Source organism: Herpailurus yagouaroundi, unplaced genomic scaffold (assembly GCF_014898765.1).
Source record: "Herpailurus yagouaroundi ecotype Mexico unplaced genomic scaffold, PumYag 182, whole genome shotgun sequence".
In the NCBI taxonomy this organism is placed as follows: domain Eukaryota; kingdom Metazoa; phylum Chordata; class Mammalia; order Carnivora; family Felidae; genus Herpailurus; species Herpailurus yagouaroundi.
Genome location: NW_024412413.1, coordinates 40,778,109 through 40,795,139, shown reverse-complemented (window position 1 = coordinate 40,795,139; position 17,031 = coordinate 40,778,109). Strand labels below are relative to the sequence as shown.

Here is a 17,031-nt window from a genome sequence, read left to right as displayed (position 1 = left end):
TGAACATTTAGAACTAATTGAGCAAAGTACTAAAGAGATAGATAATTTGGTCATGGGATACCAGAAATTTACATGCATGCAGCCAACATAAGCCACTCTAAACTTCTAAGAAAAAGAGCAAGAAGATTAAATGACACTTAAAAAAGGGTTTTATTTTTGACTGAGATAAGCAAAAAAGTAAGAGATTGTGAGGATGTTGATCTGGCAAAAGAATTGAATTTCCAGTAGGGAGATTGTCTTTGATATTTTAAAAATTTTTGGCACAAATATCCATTTTACTCAAAATCTGTGGATTTTTTTATTGTTATGATCTTAAGGCATTTTTTTACTCTTTCCTTTGTGAAATGCCATATTCTTAATTATTAAGATAATAGAACCATTCTATTTTCAAAAACTATTTGATTAAATTATTGTTTCTCTGCGAGTACATTCACATCCCTTTTCTCTATAAATTTAGTCACAGTAATTGACTCCGCTTGTCACCATGCTCATGTGCTCTTTAGCACGTAACTGAGTTCCTTTTTGCACAAAGCACTATCTTCATATTAAACATGGCTCTATAATAACATTATCCTCAAAGCCATATTAAATGTGGCTCTATAGTAACATATATGTGGGATAGTTGACATTAATAATTATCCAAATTGGATGTTAATCTCATATGGTATAGTTTGAAAATTAATCTTCAATTATATTTATTTATTTATTTATTTATTTATTTAATTTTTTTTTTCAACGTTTATTTTATTTTTGGGACAGACAGAGACAGAGCATGAACGGGGGAGGGGCAGAGAGAGAGGGAGACACAGAATCGGAAGCAGGCTCCAGGCTCTGAGCCATCAGCCCAGAGCCCGACGCGGGGCTCGAACTCACGGACCGCGAGATCGTGACCTGGCTGAAGTCGGACGCTTAACCGACTGCGCCAGCCAGGCGCCCCTTCAATTATATTTAAAGGCTGGTGCTTGCAGGTTAGCTAGCTTTATCAGGCTTCTGTAAGTCTTAGCTGATTACTAGAAATACTGTTTTGGTTTTAAAACCATAAGCATAAAGGGTACAGGAGAGTGATAATTAATATACTTCTATAGGGAAGTATAATGCTGTGGTTGAAATTCAGTAACAGTACCTAATAATTATAGATATAAGGTAAGCAGTAACATAGCTGGATATATGCCAAATGCTTAGCACTAATTTTAGTTGACACCCAATCTCAACACCTTAGCTTTCATAAATTACATGGGTATTGAGCTTGGATATTTTAGGTTGGATGGAAAAACCAAATGGCTTTTCAGTGTGTCACAGTTGCAATGATGGTAACTGAATATTACCCAGGTATTACTCAGACGTGTATGCAATAGGAAAAGAAACCCTTCTTTTCCCCATCTGAGGGCAATGGCCCAGCATGTGAGTGAAGATCTTTGGAAGCAGAAATAAATTCTTAGACTGAACCTTCAGCCCAACCACGGTAATTCATCTTCTTGAAAGCTGAGATTTTTCAAACCAGTTAGGCTAGAATGGGAAGCAAAAAGGCTATATATTCCTACTGATAGATATAAAACTGTGAGGGAGAAAACAATGATAGTAAACAATTCCAAGCTAATATGACTCTATTGTGTGTGTGTGTGTGTGTGTGTGTGTGTGTGTGTGTGTGTGCGCGTGCGCGTGCACGTGTTTACTTCTTTGAAAATTTGGTAGATATTTTGCTCGACGATGCTGGTGATACAACTGGACACAAAGATGGCCGCAGTGTGAAAATTATAGTCTCCATAAGCAAGGGCTACGGCCGAGCAAAGGTATGTTTTTAATCTTAAGTTCTAAATATTCCTAAAGGATGAACATGACCATGAATCAAATGTATCTTATATTGGATATTTGTCCTGGTAAATATGCTATCAGCAGTGTGTATCTTGTCATTCACTTAATATGTCATAAAAGCATGAAAGTTAGGGACTCAAAAGAAATTACATCATTATATAGGGAGAAATATGTCTCAATATCTCATGTTCATTCACTGATGACAATAGTGATTGTCAACCACTCTCATTTCTATCACTTCAGAAAAGAATCATTATTTTCTTTGACATAAACATCTTGTCTAACATTCTTTTGGTGTCATCTGTAAAATACAGGGGATATTTATGATGTGTAGTAACACGTTGCCAGGGTTGTCAATATAGTTTTTGTACAAAGAAGAGACTATATGCTAGATGAATATTCTAGACACTAGAAAGATGTATTTAATGAACTTAGTATGAAAATTCTATTGATGCTACCTATGTGTCATTTATAAGCAAAGTCTTAGAAGATAAGGCAAATATTTTAATTTTTCTGGAATCAATTATTGCTATCAAATTGACAATGTCCTTGTGACTCAAGTCTTTTTTGAAAACTATAAATATTATTTCAAGTTGAGTTTGTAGTTGAGTGGCCAAGAATACAAATCTGCAAGTATCTGAATTTGTTCCTATCAAACAGAAGAACAGAAAAGTCCTTTGGAATTTTAAAATAGTTGAAATATTGAAGTTTAAAAAGTAAGATAGCACTTGTGAATTTTTACACTGAGAAAATATTCCAAGAATTCCAATGCCATAAACTTTCTTCTTGAGCTGTAGATTTTTGCTTGATTTTCCCAAGTGGGTCTTCATGTGAAAGATTCTAATAGTCTCAGTGAAGCTTAAGCTATCTCTAATTTGAAAGCAGCTACTTACAAAGCATTGTATGAACACATTTGTTTTGACTGGGTTATAATACTACTAGAAAGCAAGTTTTCCATTTTAACATAATTCTAAAAGGCAATGTTTTTGAACATTGAAAGGAATTGTTTTAGTCTTCTTGGGCTGCCATAACAAAATACCATAGACTGGCTGTATTACAGATCAAAAATTTATTTTCACACCATGGTAAAGTCCAAGACCAAGGGGCTAGCTAATTTGGTTTCTAGTGAGGACTCTTTCATTACGTTGCAGATAGCCATCTCTCAATATGTCTTCACATGTCTTTTCCTCAGTGTGTGTACTTGGGGAGAGGGAAAGTTGGGTGTCTCCCTCTCCCCACCCCCCGCCACTTATGAGGTCACTAATGCCATCATGAGAGCGCCATTCTACTGACTTAACCTGATTACCTCCTCATGGCTTCATTTCCAAATATCACACAGGATTGTGTCTTTAACATGTGGATTTGGGAAAGACACAAACACTCAGTCCATAAGAGTAGTAAAAAAAAAAAAAAAAATCACAATGGTTTGTTGTGAATTTCTTAACCTTTTCTGAAAAAGGTATTGACTTCTAACTTGGATTATATCTAAATAGTGGTAATAATCATTTACCCTTATAGAGGCAAATGTTATAGATGAAGAAATCAAGGCTTCTTGATGAGATGGCTAGGTGACTTACCTAAAGTCACATTTCTTAAGTGAGGTGGTAGATATTGTGCATTGTAGAATCCTTATCTTCTCATATCTGATTCAGTTGTTATTCTACCACCTCTTGAGGATAATACAGTCGGTGACTAGAACCAAGATTGTAACATAGCAACTAGCTAATTATATCTACTGGAGTCATGATCACTATTTTATGTAACCATTTCCAGTCATCATAAAAGAGGCCCCACTCAGACTATAAATCTCAAATTGTTTATTTGTCCAATATATGTAAAAAGTCCTCAAAATCCCATCCCACAAAAAAAGATAATAGGGGCACCTGGGTGGCTCAGTCAATTGAGTGTCCAACTTAGGCTCAGGTCACGATCTCACCGTCTGTGAGTTTGAGCCCCGCATCGGGCTCTGTGCTGACAGCTCACAGCCTGGAGCCTGCTTTGGATTCTGTGTCTCCCTTTCTCTCTGCCCCTCCCCTGCTCGTGTTCTGTCTCTCTCTCTCTGTCAAAAATAAATGCACATTAAAAATTTTTTTTCAAAAGAAGATACTAAATTTGGGACCATTCTTTGCTCGATAAAATGGCTCCTATAGGATTCCCTGACATGTTCTTGTAGTAAATTTTTTGATAAATTCGAAGTGGAAACTGTTTTTGTAAATATGTGAAGGCCATGCTACTGTGGATAACTTAGTTTTAAAAGCTGGATTTGATATCATCTAAATCCATACATGAAAACAACCTGAATTTTAGACTTAACAAAGATCAGGCCACAAAATTAGTAGGAGGAAGTTGTAGGTCTCATATGAAATAGTTCTCTTGCCTCTCGATCACCATTTCCCTTCTACCAAGCTGCATCTACTCAAGAAGGCACCCGCTGCATTAAAGCAAAAGACTATTTTCCCTATTACCAAACAGGTCATGAATTAGTTTTCCATACCACTTCATCTCATCTCTTTCTTTCTTGTTTTTGTTACTATTGATGTTACCTTGTTTGTTTGTTTAGTTAGTTTGTTGGGGTGTGTTTTATTCTATATAATATACCATGCAGGTCTGTTACAATAAGACCTATAGGCTTAATAAACATTTTAGTCCTTAGTAGTAGTACATTAATATGTTTTAGTAGGAAATGTAGTAATAAGACATATGACTGGGTTTTATTGGGTTCTCTTTGTTCTTATTTAGGATCAGAAGTCTCAGGCCTATTTGATAGGATCCATTGGTGTTAGTGGAAAAACCAAGTGGGATGTCTTAGATGGTGTAATCAGACGTCTCTTTAAGGTAAGTTGTACAAAATTTCCTGATACTAAGTTTCACATATGTTTTATTTTACATGCTTTCCTTAGCTTTAATAACGTGGACTTTGCTTTTCCTACCTCCCTTTCAAATAGTAAGAAAAGCTTTCTCGTTGTGCTGTGTGATATTAATAATTCTTTTATTGCCCATTTCAAAAATCTTGACAGCTAGCTTCATATCCCCGGGAGTTTTGTATTTGTAGTAGATGAGTTGAATCTCTGTTTTGACTTCCTTTTTTGTGTGTATCATTTTAGGAATATGTGTTCCGAATTGATACATCCACTAGCCTTGGTCTGAGCTCGGACTGCATTGCTAGCTACTGTATAGGAGATTTAATTAGATCCCATAGCCTAGAAGTGCCTGAACTGCTGCCTTGTGGATATCTTGTTGGAGATAATAACGTCATTACTGTGAACCTGAAAGGTAAAAAGAAAAATGAAAAGAAAAACACAACTGTATCTTTTAGCCAATATTTCTTTCTCCTTCCTTCCTTCCTTTCTTTCTTTCTTTCTTTCTTTCTTTCTTTCTTTCTTTCTTTCTTTCTTCCTCTTTGTTTGCAATTTCACTTCAAGTTTTCGTTACTTGAAAGCTCTCTTAACCACATCAATGGTTTTAATATGAAACAAGACATACTTATTTTTAAAACACTAAAATCTTACTAAAACACTAAAACCCTACTAAAAACACCAAAATTGAAGTAAATGAAATTCTTTGAGTTCTGGGATGTGAAATTTTGAAGATTCTCTAAGACTCAAGAAGAGGAATGTGGTGAGGGAATTTCAAATTTCTAGATTTTCTCCAGTACCATCTTTCATTTAGGGAGGATTCAAATAATTCATTGCATATCCCAAAGTAATATATTCATCACTGTATCTTTGATTTTAAAATATGTGTGTGTACCCAATAAATACCCACTGGGGATAGAGAATAGATGTTAAGAATCGGGGATGAGAAATTCTGTTTGCTTTGGATGATGTGATTAATTATAGGCAAATGGAATATCTACAGTATACTTGTCTCCATAATTCCTTGCTCATATATGTTAAAGAGCCAGAGCACATCTACATAAACTGGATTAATAGAGGAATTTGCCAATATTTGATTTTGTGATTAAGGTGCTTGGGTTAGTAAAAGGAGATACTGTTGCTCTGCTTCTTAATTCCTTGCCAAATATCACAATTTCTATTCTTCAAAAGCTTAAGTGGTTGTACAGCTAGGATTTGTAATGAGAGATGGGAGAAAACAAAGAGAAGGGAAAAATAGAAAGAAACGGGAAGAATGTACACATATGCTTTAATATTTACATTTATTCTTAACAAAACTATCACCTTCAAAGGCAAGGAAAATATTATGATAGAAATGATAGTAATTCTTCCATTTCTGTCTGGAAACCTACTTGGGAAACATGAAGTAGACAATAGAGCTAAGCCTGAACCAAAGGAAACAGCTAACTTTCTTTGGGATGTTCACTCTGCCTTATTACTGATGTGTTTGTTTGTTTATGGGGGGGGGTGGGGGTGGGGCTAAAACGGCAGCACATGGTTGTGAGATAGAAATATCAAGGAAAGAATTTGACAAGGCCTGCATCCCTGAAACTAATAACTCTGTTGTCAGCACTGTATTTTAAATCCCAGCTTATGTAGAACAATAAGGCATGCTGTTCCCTTTGTTTCTTCCTTCAGGGGTAGAAGAAAACAGTTTGGACAGTTTTGTTTTTGATACACTGATTCCTAAACCAATTACCCAAAGGTACTTTAACTTGTTGATGGAGCATCACAGAATTATACTCTCGGGACCTAGTGGTACTGGAAAGACCTATTTAGCAAACAAACTTGCTGAATATGTAATAACCAAATCTGGAAGGAAAAAAACAGAGGATGCAATTGCCATTTTTAATGTGGACCACAAGTCAAGTAAGGTAAGTCACAAACTCCTAAGAGAACTGTCATTGCTTACTTATGGATTTAAGTGTCTTAAGCAATTAAGCTATAAGATTGTGTGAGACCCATTACCCAATTTGAACATGGAGACATATCTATCTCTGACTAAAACTGAAATCTGATGGATGACGTCACCCTGTTTCATGAATTTGAGCAAGACTGATACTCAGTAGCATTCACTTATCAGGCAACTTCACAAGCATTGGGAATATACAGAAGAAAATGATGGTCTCTATTGTCCGATTTCTCTTAGACATCCATTTAAGAGGTGTTGGAGTAGAAAGAGATCCATGCAGAGTTCTATAGAAGCAAGAGGGAAGGATAACTCTTCTGTAAGAATTAGAGCTTTATAAAAAGTTAACTTGACCTGTATCTTAACAAATAGGTGGGAATAAACTGGGGTATTATAACAAAGGGGATATGGGTATGATTAGAATAGTCTAAGCAGAAATTCTGGGAACAGCAATTTGCTTACATTATATTTCTATTAGAATTTCTGCTTAGGAACCTTAGGAAATTGAACGATATTTCATGTTGCCATCAACTAAGTTCTAATGTACCATAATAATCAGCTTGAACACTCTCAGCTATTAAATAGGCATGAGGAAGCTATAAAACCTAGCCAGTAATTTCATATATTATGAATAGAATAAGGAATTCTAAACAGAAAATTGTTAATGTTTAACATATTCCTGACATTATAATATTTTTGCCTGTAATAATTAATTACTTCCTCAATCAATTTAACCTAAGCATCTCTTCGGAAACTGTATCTGCTGTAAGCAATAACTTGATGGGATCCACATGATATTGGGTCATGTTATTTTTCCAAAGATAACCTGGTTAGATGATCCAAACTGACCCAGTCTCTCAGAAGCTTCAGCCCTACAATTTTTCAGAAATGAACACACGAAAGCAACCCAAACCCACTGGATTCTTGAAATAAACCAGACGTATAGCTTAGTAAACAAAACATTCTTAATGGTATGAATAGCTATATACTAACAAACTGGACAACCTAAGAGAAATGGAAAAGCTTTTAGAAACATACAACTTGCTACAACTGAACCAGGAAGAAATGGCAAATCTGAATAGACCAATTACTAGTAAAGGGATTGAATCAATCATCAAAAATCTCCCAAAGAAGAAAAGCTTAGGACCAGATGACTTCACATGTGAATTTTATCAATCATTTAAAGAACACCAATACAAACTCTGCTGAAAATCTGAAGATGAGGGAACATTCCAGAACTCATTCTATGAGGCCAGCATTATCCTGACACCACTAGAAAAGAAAACTACAGGCAATATCCCTGATGAATATAAACGTAAAAATTCTCAATAAAAATACTGGCAAATCAGGGGCGCCTGGGTGGCTCATTCAGCTGAGCATCCAGCTCTTGGTTTCAGCTCAGGTCATGATCTCACAATTTATGAGTTCGAGCCTCCTGTCGGGCTCTGCACTGATAGTGCAGAGCCTGCTTGGAATTACCTTTCTCTCCCTCTCTCTCTGCCTCTCCCCTTTTTTCTCTCTCTCACAAAATAAATAAATAAACTTAAAAAAATACTAGCAAATCAAATTCAGTAGCACCTTAAGTGGATTATTCACCATGATCCAATGGGATTTACACCTAGGATACAAAGATAGTTCAGCATATAGAAATTAATTAATGTGATGTGTCACATTCATAGAATGAAAGACAACAGATCATATGATCATCTCAATAGATGCAAAGAAAGCATATGACAAAGTGCAACATCCATTCATGATAAAAACTTTTAACAAATTAGGCATCAAAGAAAAACATCTTAACATAACAAAGGCCATACAGACAAGCCAATGGTTAACCTCATACTCAGTGGTAAAATTTGAAAGCTTTTCCTTTAAGATCAAGACCAAGACAAAGATGCCCACCCTCATCACTTCTATTTCACATAGTACGAGATATCCTAGCTAGAACAATTAGGCAAAAAAAGAAGGGGAAGAATAAAAGGTGTCAGAATTGGAAAGGAAGAAGTAAAATCATCTCTATGTGCAGGTGACATTTTATATATAGAAAATCCTAAAGACAAACACAAAAAACTGTTAGATCTAATCAATGAATTTGGTGGTTGCAAGATATAAAATTAACACACAGAAATCAGTTATGTTTCTATATGCTAACAATGGATTTTCGGAAAAAGAAAGAAAGAAGTTGATCTCATTTATATTAGCATCAAAAACAATAAAATACTTAGAAATAACTTTAAGGAGAGAAAATATCTCTGCTCTGAGAACTACAATGCATTGATGAAAGAAATTGAAGAAGACACAAATAAATGGATAGGTATCTCATGTTCATGGATTAGAAGAATTAGTATTATTAAGGTATCAATAGTAGCATAAGCCATTACAGATTCAATGTAATCTCTATCAAGATTCGAATGCATTTCTTATAGAAGTCAAAAAAAAAAAAACCCACTCACAAAAGACTCTGAATAGCCAAAGAAATCCTGAGAAAGAAAAACAAAGCAGGAGCCATCACACTTCCTAATTTCATCTCTACTCTATAGTCATTAAAACAGTATGGAACTGGCACAGCAACAGACATGTAGAATTGACAGACACAATGAAACAGAATCAAAAGCCTGAAAATAAATCCAAGCATATACCATTATCTAATGCTGGATAAGGGAACCAAGAATACTCAATGGAGAAAAGACAGTTTCTGCAGTAAATGGTGCTGGGATAATTAGATATTCACATGCAAAAGAATGAAACTGGGCACATATTTACATTACTCACAAAATTAACTTGCAGTGCATTAAAGATATAAAAGTAAGACCTGAAACCATGAAACTCCTGGAAGAAAACATAGAAATAAAGCTCCTTAACATGGATCTTGATAATGATTTTTTGGTTAAGACACCTAAAGTACAAGCAACAAAATAAAAAAATAAACAAGTAGCATTATATCAAGCTCAAAACGTCTGTACAGCAAAAGAAACAAAGTGAAAAGGCAACCTATAGAATGGGAGAAAATGTTTACAAACCATCTATATCTGATAAGGGCTTAATATCCAAAATATGGAAAAAACTCATACAACTCAATAGCAACAAAACATTTGACCCAGTTAAAAAGAGGACAAAGGACCTGAATGGATATTCTCCATAAAAGATATACAAAAGGCCAACAGGTACATGAAAAGATGCCCAATATCACTAACCGCTAGGGAAATGAAAATTAAAACCACAAAAAGGTATCACCTCATGCCTGTTAGAATGGACATCATCAGAAAGACAAGACGTGATAAATACTAGTGTGGAAGTAGAGAAAAAGAAACCCTTGTACACTCCTGGTGGGATTGTTAATTGGTATAGTCACTATGGAAAATAGTACAGAGGATCCTCAAAAAGTTAAAAATACTGCCATATGATCCAGCAGCTCCACTTCTGGGAATATATGCAAAGGAAATGAAAACACCAACTCAGAAACGTATCTGCACCTTCCCATGTCCATAGCAGCATTATTTACAATAGCCAAGACATGAAAACAACTCAAGTGTCCATGGAAGGATAGATGGATTTAAAAAATGGTATATTTGATGGAATTCTAATAATATAATGGAATATTATTCATCCATAAAAAAATGAAGAAATCCTACCATTTGCTACAACATAGATGGACCCTGAAGTCACTATGCTAAGTGAAATAAGTCAGAGAAAGACAAATATGTATGATCTCACTTATATGTGGAATCTCAAAACAAAACAAAAAAAATTACCTGAGGTAGAGTATGGAGAGATGGAAATTGTAGGAAAATGGTTAAAAGGTACAAACTTCCACTTACAGGGTAAATAAATACTAGTGTCGTTATATACAACATGATGACCACGGCTAACCCTGCTGTATGATATATATGAGAGTTGTTAAGGGAGTAAATTCTAAGAATTCTCATCACAAGAAAAATTTTGTTCTTTTTTTCTTTTCTTTTTATCAGATCTATCTGAGAAGGTGGATGTTAGCTGAACCTGTTGTAATCATTTTACAATATGTATAAACCAAAACATCATGCTATTCATCTTAAACTTATACAGTGATGTCTGTTAATTCTTTCTCAACAAAAATGTTCTTAACGAAGTAGTTTTTTAAGTCCCTATCACTGACCACCTGTGGAATATACAGCAGATTGTTAAATTTCCTTTGCCATGGTTTTCCCAACTGTAATATGGTCATGGCAAAAGCTAAGTGTCTGTGTGTCTGTGTGTGTGAGAGAAAAAGGGAGAGAAAGAGGGGAGCAAGGAGAGAGAGAGTGGAGGGAAGGGAGACAGAGGGGGTAAGGGAGAAAAGGATCGAGAGAGCAGGGGAGGGACAAAAGGAAGAAGAGAGAGAGAAATAACAGTACAGGTAGCAAACACAATCAGTATAAGGGTTGCCTGCAGTTATTAATTATTAATGTAAATAGCTTTCAATAAATATTTCTTTCACAAGTACAGACCCATACAGACACCAGCCCCCAAATACACACATAGACCTTTGTTGAAAATTATCTTGTATGTACTTTTCACAGAGAACAGTGATGTACATAAAACATGCTGGGATCTCTTAAAGTTAAATAAACGTTATAGCACATGAATTCTGAATAATTCCTTGGAACTCAGCACCATTCGAATTGTGGTTGAACCACCCGTTTTCATTTCAACCAAGGAGAGGCATGTAATCTGCGGCAGAATATTTGGCCCTTCTCTCAGCAGAAGTAGGAAGAGCTCAGTTGTTTGTTTGCTCCAGTCTACGTTTTTAATGCTTCCTGTGAATCTTGGGTCTCCTCAGAACTTTACTTAAAAAGCATTTACCACCAGTATTTTTCTTTTCAGCCAGAATGATGAAAGGATTATGTCCCTTAGCCATCTTCAGTGTGTTCTTTGGATTTCCCCCAACGTTGTTGTGATAGAACTCTTGAGAAGTTTCTTTATGAAAGGCAAACAAACAAACAAATAGCTGTAAAAGGAGAAGAACAGAGTTATTACAACTTCTTTTGATAAAATTGCGGATCACTTAAAATCAAGTTTTTAATCAACTGGAGTGATTTGGGCTTCATTAGGATGTAGTTTAACATGGCATAATATAGTCAGTTAATTTATACTAATAAAATGTATGCTTCTAAAATTACTTACACTTAATTTGCACTTATAAAATTTGCCTCACACCCAAACCCACTATTATATATAGGTTCTTTTTATTTCAGTTTAAAAAAAAAGGCTTAGTGTTTGGAGATGTTCTTAATAATATTATATAAATCTTTAAAAAAAAATTTGACCAAATATTACCAACACTCTTGTTTTCTTCTTGTTCTGAATAAAATCACTTGTGTCATTAATGGGTCAGTTTAATGTTTCTCATTACAATATAATGAAAAATCATTGCCGAGAGCATTGGAACAGAATGAATGATGCTAGGAAACAATAATAGGAAAAACCCGTGGACAAATCAGGTGGCATTTGGCACCAAGAAAGCACAAAATACAACTAACAAATGTTTATTGTTTCTTTCTGTTTATAAGATATGAATGAGCTGTGGGCAGCGCTGGATACAATTCTTGCTAGAGAATTTAGCCAATTCTTGCCAAGTTACCAGAGAATCCACAGTGGTTTTTGTTTGCTTTGCTTTGCTTTTTTGTGAGGTGGGGGTGGTGGGACGGCTATAAAGGACTAGGGATGACTAGCTGAGACTGAGGGACAGCTGCTAGCAGTGTGGAGTTACTAAAGTAACGTGTGAATGAGGCATGAAATAATAGACCCCATCTCTGAAAAATGAAGCCGTGTAATGGCTGACGTGCATTATGCTTTGCTGCAGATAACACGGAAGAGACAAAGCCAAAAGGCACTTGCGGATTAAAAAAAAATCGAACAATAAAACCATCAAATGGAAAAAATCTTTTCATGTGTTCGGTACCTCTGCATCTTACAATCTGTCCTCTTCCCATTGTCCCAGCCCTCCCTCAAACTGCCAGCTGGAATGTTTTGATCGAGAGCGGTACACATAAACAATTACACTTTGTGACATTTGATATAGCGGGCCCAGAAGGCTAGAGATGGATTTAGTAAATAATACGTGGCCAGCTGAGAACACTTGGAATGTTAGGTAGGAAAAGATCAGAAAACTGGACTTGGCAGATTCATTTTTGATGTGTCTGGAGTCAAAACCAGAGAAAGCAATGATCAACAGTTTTTATATAACTGCAGGTTTCCATGTGTATTTTCAAAGTATGAGATTCATCTCATTATCAGTGTCCATCTGGTAGATATACCTGTTTTCCTTTGCTTAATTAGATCTTGGACATGAAACTTTTAATGCTAATGCATCAATACTTCAATCTAACATTTAAAACCAATTAAGCTACAGCGGGGATCATAAAGTGATTTCAAAGGGGTCTGAGAAAAACTCTTTTAAGTTATATGACAAAATTATTTGTGTATCCGTATTTCCACTCGCAACTGGCCTACAGCTTTCATTAGGTACCCAAAGAGGTCTACTACCTTTCTCAAGATGAGAGAATTATAATAGAATCTAATGGCCCTTCTTTTCCAAAATCACTCAGTGATGTCTTAATTACCAAGTTCATTGCCCTTGGCATCTTTTCTCTCTCTCTGGTTTTTGCTGATGTATAGCAAATTGCTGTAGGTAATCTTCCCTTTCTAGAAATCCCTCTAATTTTCATGATTTATAATTCTCTCCGGGTTTTCTTCTTTCCCTCTAGTAAGCTCTTTAAAAGTCTCATTTACTGACTGTTTTCCTTCACCTACCAGTAAATGAAAATATACCCCAACATTCTATTATCTCCCATTTGTTTTCCCCTGGATGACTCTCCTGGTTTCAACTTGTGTTGACTCCAGTTGGACACTGTGAGCCATGCCGACTCTTCCAAATAGTAGGCCTTTCCCTTAGCTTACACATATGTTTCTATCAGCATACGAGGTGCACATACTTAGAAAACCCAGTTTCAGCTCTGAAAAATATTAAATCCATCTTTTTCCATCCATCTCCAGTACCACCACCCTCCCACCCAAATTAACACTATCACTTGGATGACTGCAATTGTCTTCTAATTGCTTGATTCAGAAGTTCTATTAAATTTTCCTTTTCTTGGGGCGCCTGGGTGGTGCAGTCGGTTAAGCGTCTGACTTCAGCTAGATCACGATCTCGCGGTCCGTGAGTTCGAGCCCCGCGTCAGGCTCTGGGCTGATGGCTCAGAGCCTGGAGCCTGTTTCCGATTCTGTGTCTCCCTCTCTCTCTGCCCCTCCCCCGTTCATGCTCTGTCTCTGTCCCAAAAATAAATAAACGTTGAAAAAAATTTTTTTTTAAATTTTCCTTTTCTCTTTATGCACTTATCCCTTCACCTCATGGAAAACAGAATATTTTTCCACTGTTGAAGTCTGACTGCATTAAAATCCTGCAATGTTTTCCCACTGCTTTCCATACTAGATCAAAAATCTTCCCACACTTCTACTATCCCTACTGAATCCCATAGTGTCTCTTGGCTTCAACAATTTTGTTATTGTCTTTGACTGGTTTCTGTTCCTCCTTTACACTATACTTACCATACTTTGAAATCATGATCCTGGCTACATTGCTCAGAACCCCAGACAAACATTCAATGTTTCTTTGTTGCTGACGGGAAAAGTCCGGTAACCTTTCAAATCATTCAGGGTTGCAAACTCTTCTTTCCAATTTACTTACCATTATTCATATACGCAAAACATATTCTACTAGTTCTTTCCTGCTTGGATAGTACGTGTGTGCGCGCGTGCGCGCTTCGGCCTTTGATTATTCTTCTCCCTCTAATTGGAAAGCTCTTCTTCCATTTTTAAGTATCAAAACATTACCTAATATTAAAAATAAAAGGTTAATATCAAATAATACTACTACCAGGAAGTCTTTCCTAGCAGTACAAGTAAGGTTTACATGCTCTGAACAAAATCTTATGTGTATGCTTTTTTGATATATTTTTACTGTGAATTTGTTTTGTTTTGTTTTGTTTTTATACACACACATGTGTAACCCTCTATTCTAGGCAATAGGCTCTTGAATGTTTTTCCCATTTCTAATTAATCATCATCTCCTTCATATTTGTGTTTCCTTTGATAAATAAACTGCCCTTTCCCTACTGAAAAGAACATGTCAATGGTTCTCATTTGTTTATATAGTAAGATCCAAATTTTTCTGCACGGACTCAAAGTTTTTCTATTTTCTTTTTTATTGCAACCAGCAGTACCATGTACCATTTCTCTTGCAACAACAGAACACTTATTTCCCCAAGCACATCATATGCTCATACCGTCCAGCTTTCACTCCTTATTATTTGGACTTCAATAATTTGTCCCCATGTACCCTGTTGTTTCCTGAACAACAAGCCTGGATCAGGTGCCTCTCTTAAATGTCCCTGTAGTGTTTTGTGCATTTCGTTAACCACACAGTGTTTTTGATTTACTTGTTGACCTGCCTTTCTGCTTATCAACTCTGAATTCCTGGAATGCAGAGATTATCTTGGTTGGAATCCTTAGTGCCAGAGTACCTGGAACATAATAGGTGCTTGCTAAAGCTATTTTGAAAGGATAGATTAACTACATACTTTTCATTTGGAAGCCCATTCATTGTTCAAAATTCATCTTGAATTCTACCTTGCTCTGGAGTCCACCAGGATCCCCCAGTTGGAATTAATCCTTTTTCCTTCTACAGGCCACATCCCTCCTTTAACCTTTCTCATGGGATGTTTTACATTTCATTTTGTGAATTTGTTAGTTGTGGCTGTTTCTACCACCCTCCCAAGTTCCAGCATACCTCTTCTGGAAGGTTTTCCTTGATACCCACTACCTAGGCAAAATCTCCTCCCCTGACCTCTCACAGCTCCTAATACACTAGTACCTTGTTTTCAAATGATTTATCATATTTAAATTTTAGTACCTAACGTGACATTCTTAAAGCCTACGAGGGAAGACTTTTTTAACCTCTATGCTCAAAAAAGTACTTGATTCAGTTCATAATTCATGTTAAACTAACTTAAGCAGTGATTCATTATTTTTGTATACTCCAGGGGTTTGTCTAGGACTAAGAGTGTAATAGAGAGGCAGTCAATATTTTATAAAGCAATGAATGACTTAATATAGTTAGATTATTGATATAAATTCCATTTTTGTCTTTTAAGGTAAATGAAATTGTCCAGACCATTCATTAGTTTGAACATTTTTTTCTGTATTCTCTGATTTAAGCAATATTTATTCAATGTGATTGGCTCAATATAAGATTAATAGTGGATTAGTTTTCCTAACAAATTTTATATTTAAACTTAAATGAATATATTACTAAATGCCTCAGAATCCTGGCCATTGCTTGTATCCTTTTCTCCTTTCTTTTCAAGTTTATTTTTATTTATTTTCAGAGAAATAGAGAGCAAGTGGGGGAGGGACAGAGAGAGAGGGAGACAGAATCCCAAGCAGGCTCCACACCATCAGCACAAAGCCCAATCTGGGCCTTCAACTTACAAACCATAAGATCAAGACCTGACCCAAAATCAAGAGTTGGACACTTAACTGACTCCGCCCCCCGGGTGCCCTTATCCTTTTCTGCTTTTAGTTCTGAAAATGGTATTACAGACAGAGAGAGGTGGCATCTAGGGTGAGGAGTTCAGATATTTACTGGCAGGCAAAAATTGGAATCATGGAATTGTTTTTTAACCCTGAGCAAGATTTACAACTTGAAAATGTCATTGTAAATATGCAAATATTATGGAAATGCTCTTACTGATTAGGATAATTCTAAGAAAACTAATTATGTTCCTGGTCTACCCATCTGTGAGAGCACTCAAACAGTAAACCGGTTATCATATTTAGATTAAAAGCTATCAGAAAGGAATAATACCTGGTAAAAAACTCAAGAAGTTCAAGAAATGCTGATGTCAAGTGACCCAGTGAAATATAAAAATTTTTGTCTTTGTTTAAAATCACGGAAGTTTCATGCAGATTATAGATAAGTAAATAACCACACTTTTGGCTAAGTCCTGGGGCGGTGCTTTCATGCATCCTATCAAAATAAATTGGAATTAAAATAGTTGAAGTATTAGCACAAACTTAGCTGTGCCATTTTGGATTTATTCTAGCTTTGAAATTACAAGGTTTGCTTAAATCCACTTTTATCATTTTAATACCAAAAGCAAGAATGGTATTTGTCTTGATGTTTGTGGTTTATTGTAAGAGCTCATATCCAGAATTCTCTCTCTCTCCCTCACTCTTATTTATTTGTTTGTTTGTTTGTTTGTTTGTTTGTTTTGCTCTTTCTTAAGGGGAGACAACAACTGGAAAACATGCTTTTGTGTTTACAGTTTTATATTTGCTGCAGGTGTTGTGTATTGGCTTTTCTCTTTGCTCGTTTCTTTATAAAATATATCCTTTCAG

General features: G+C 35.7%; 1 protein-coding gene across 7 annotated transcripts in view; it reads left to right on the top strand.

Annotated features, from left to right (window-relative positions):
• NAV3 (neuron navigator 3) overlaps positions 1-17,031 on the top strand; it is a 600,880-nt gene that overhangs the window by 568,513 nt on the left and 15,336 nt on the right. For all 7 annotated transcript variants that reach the window (XM_040491360.1, XM_040491363.1, XM_040491362.1 and 4 more), the window contains 4 exons: positions 1,693-1,790; positions 4,552-4,647; positions 4,917-5,085; positions 6,345-6,580. In XM_040491360.1, coding sequence (XP_040347294.1) covers positions 1,693-1,790; positions 4,552-4,647; positions 4,917-5,085; positions 6,345-6,580 — 599 coding nt within the window. The remainder of the gene's footprint in view (positions 1-1,692; positions 1,791-4,551; positions 4,648-4,916; positions 5,086-6,344; positions 6,581-17,031) is intronic.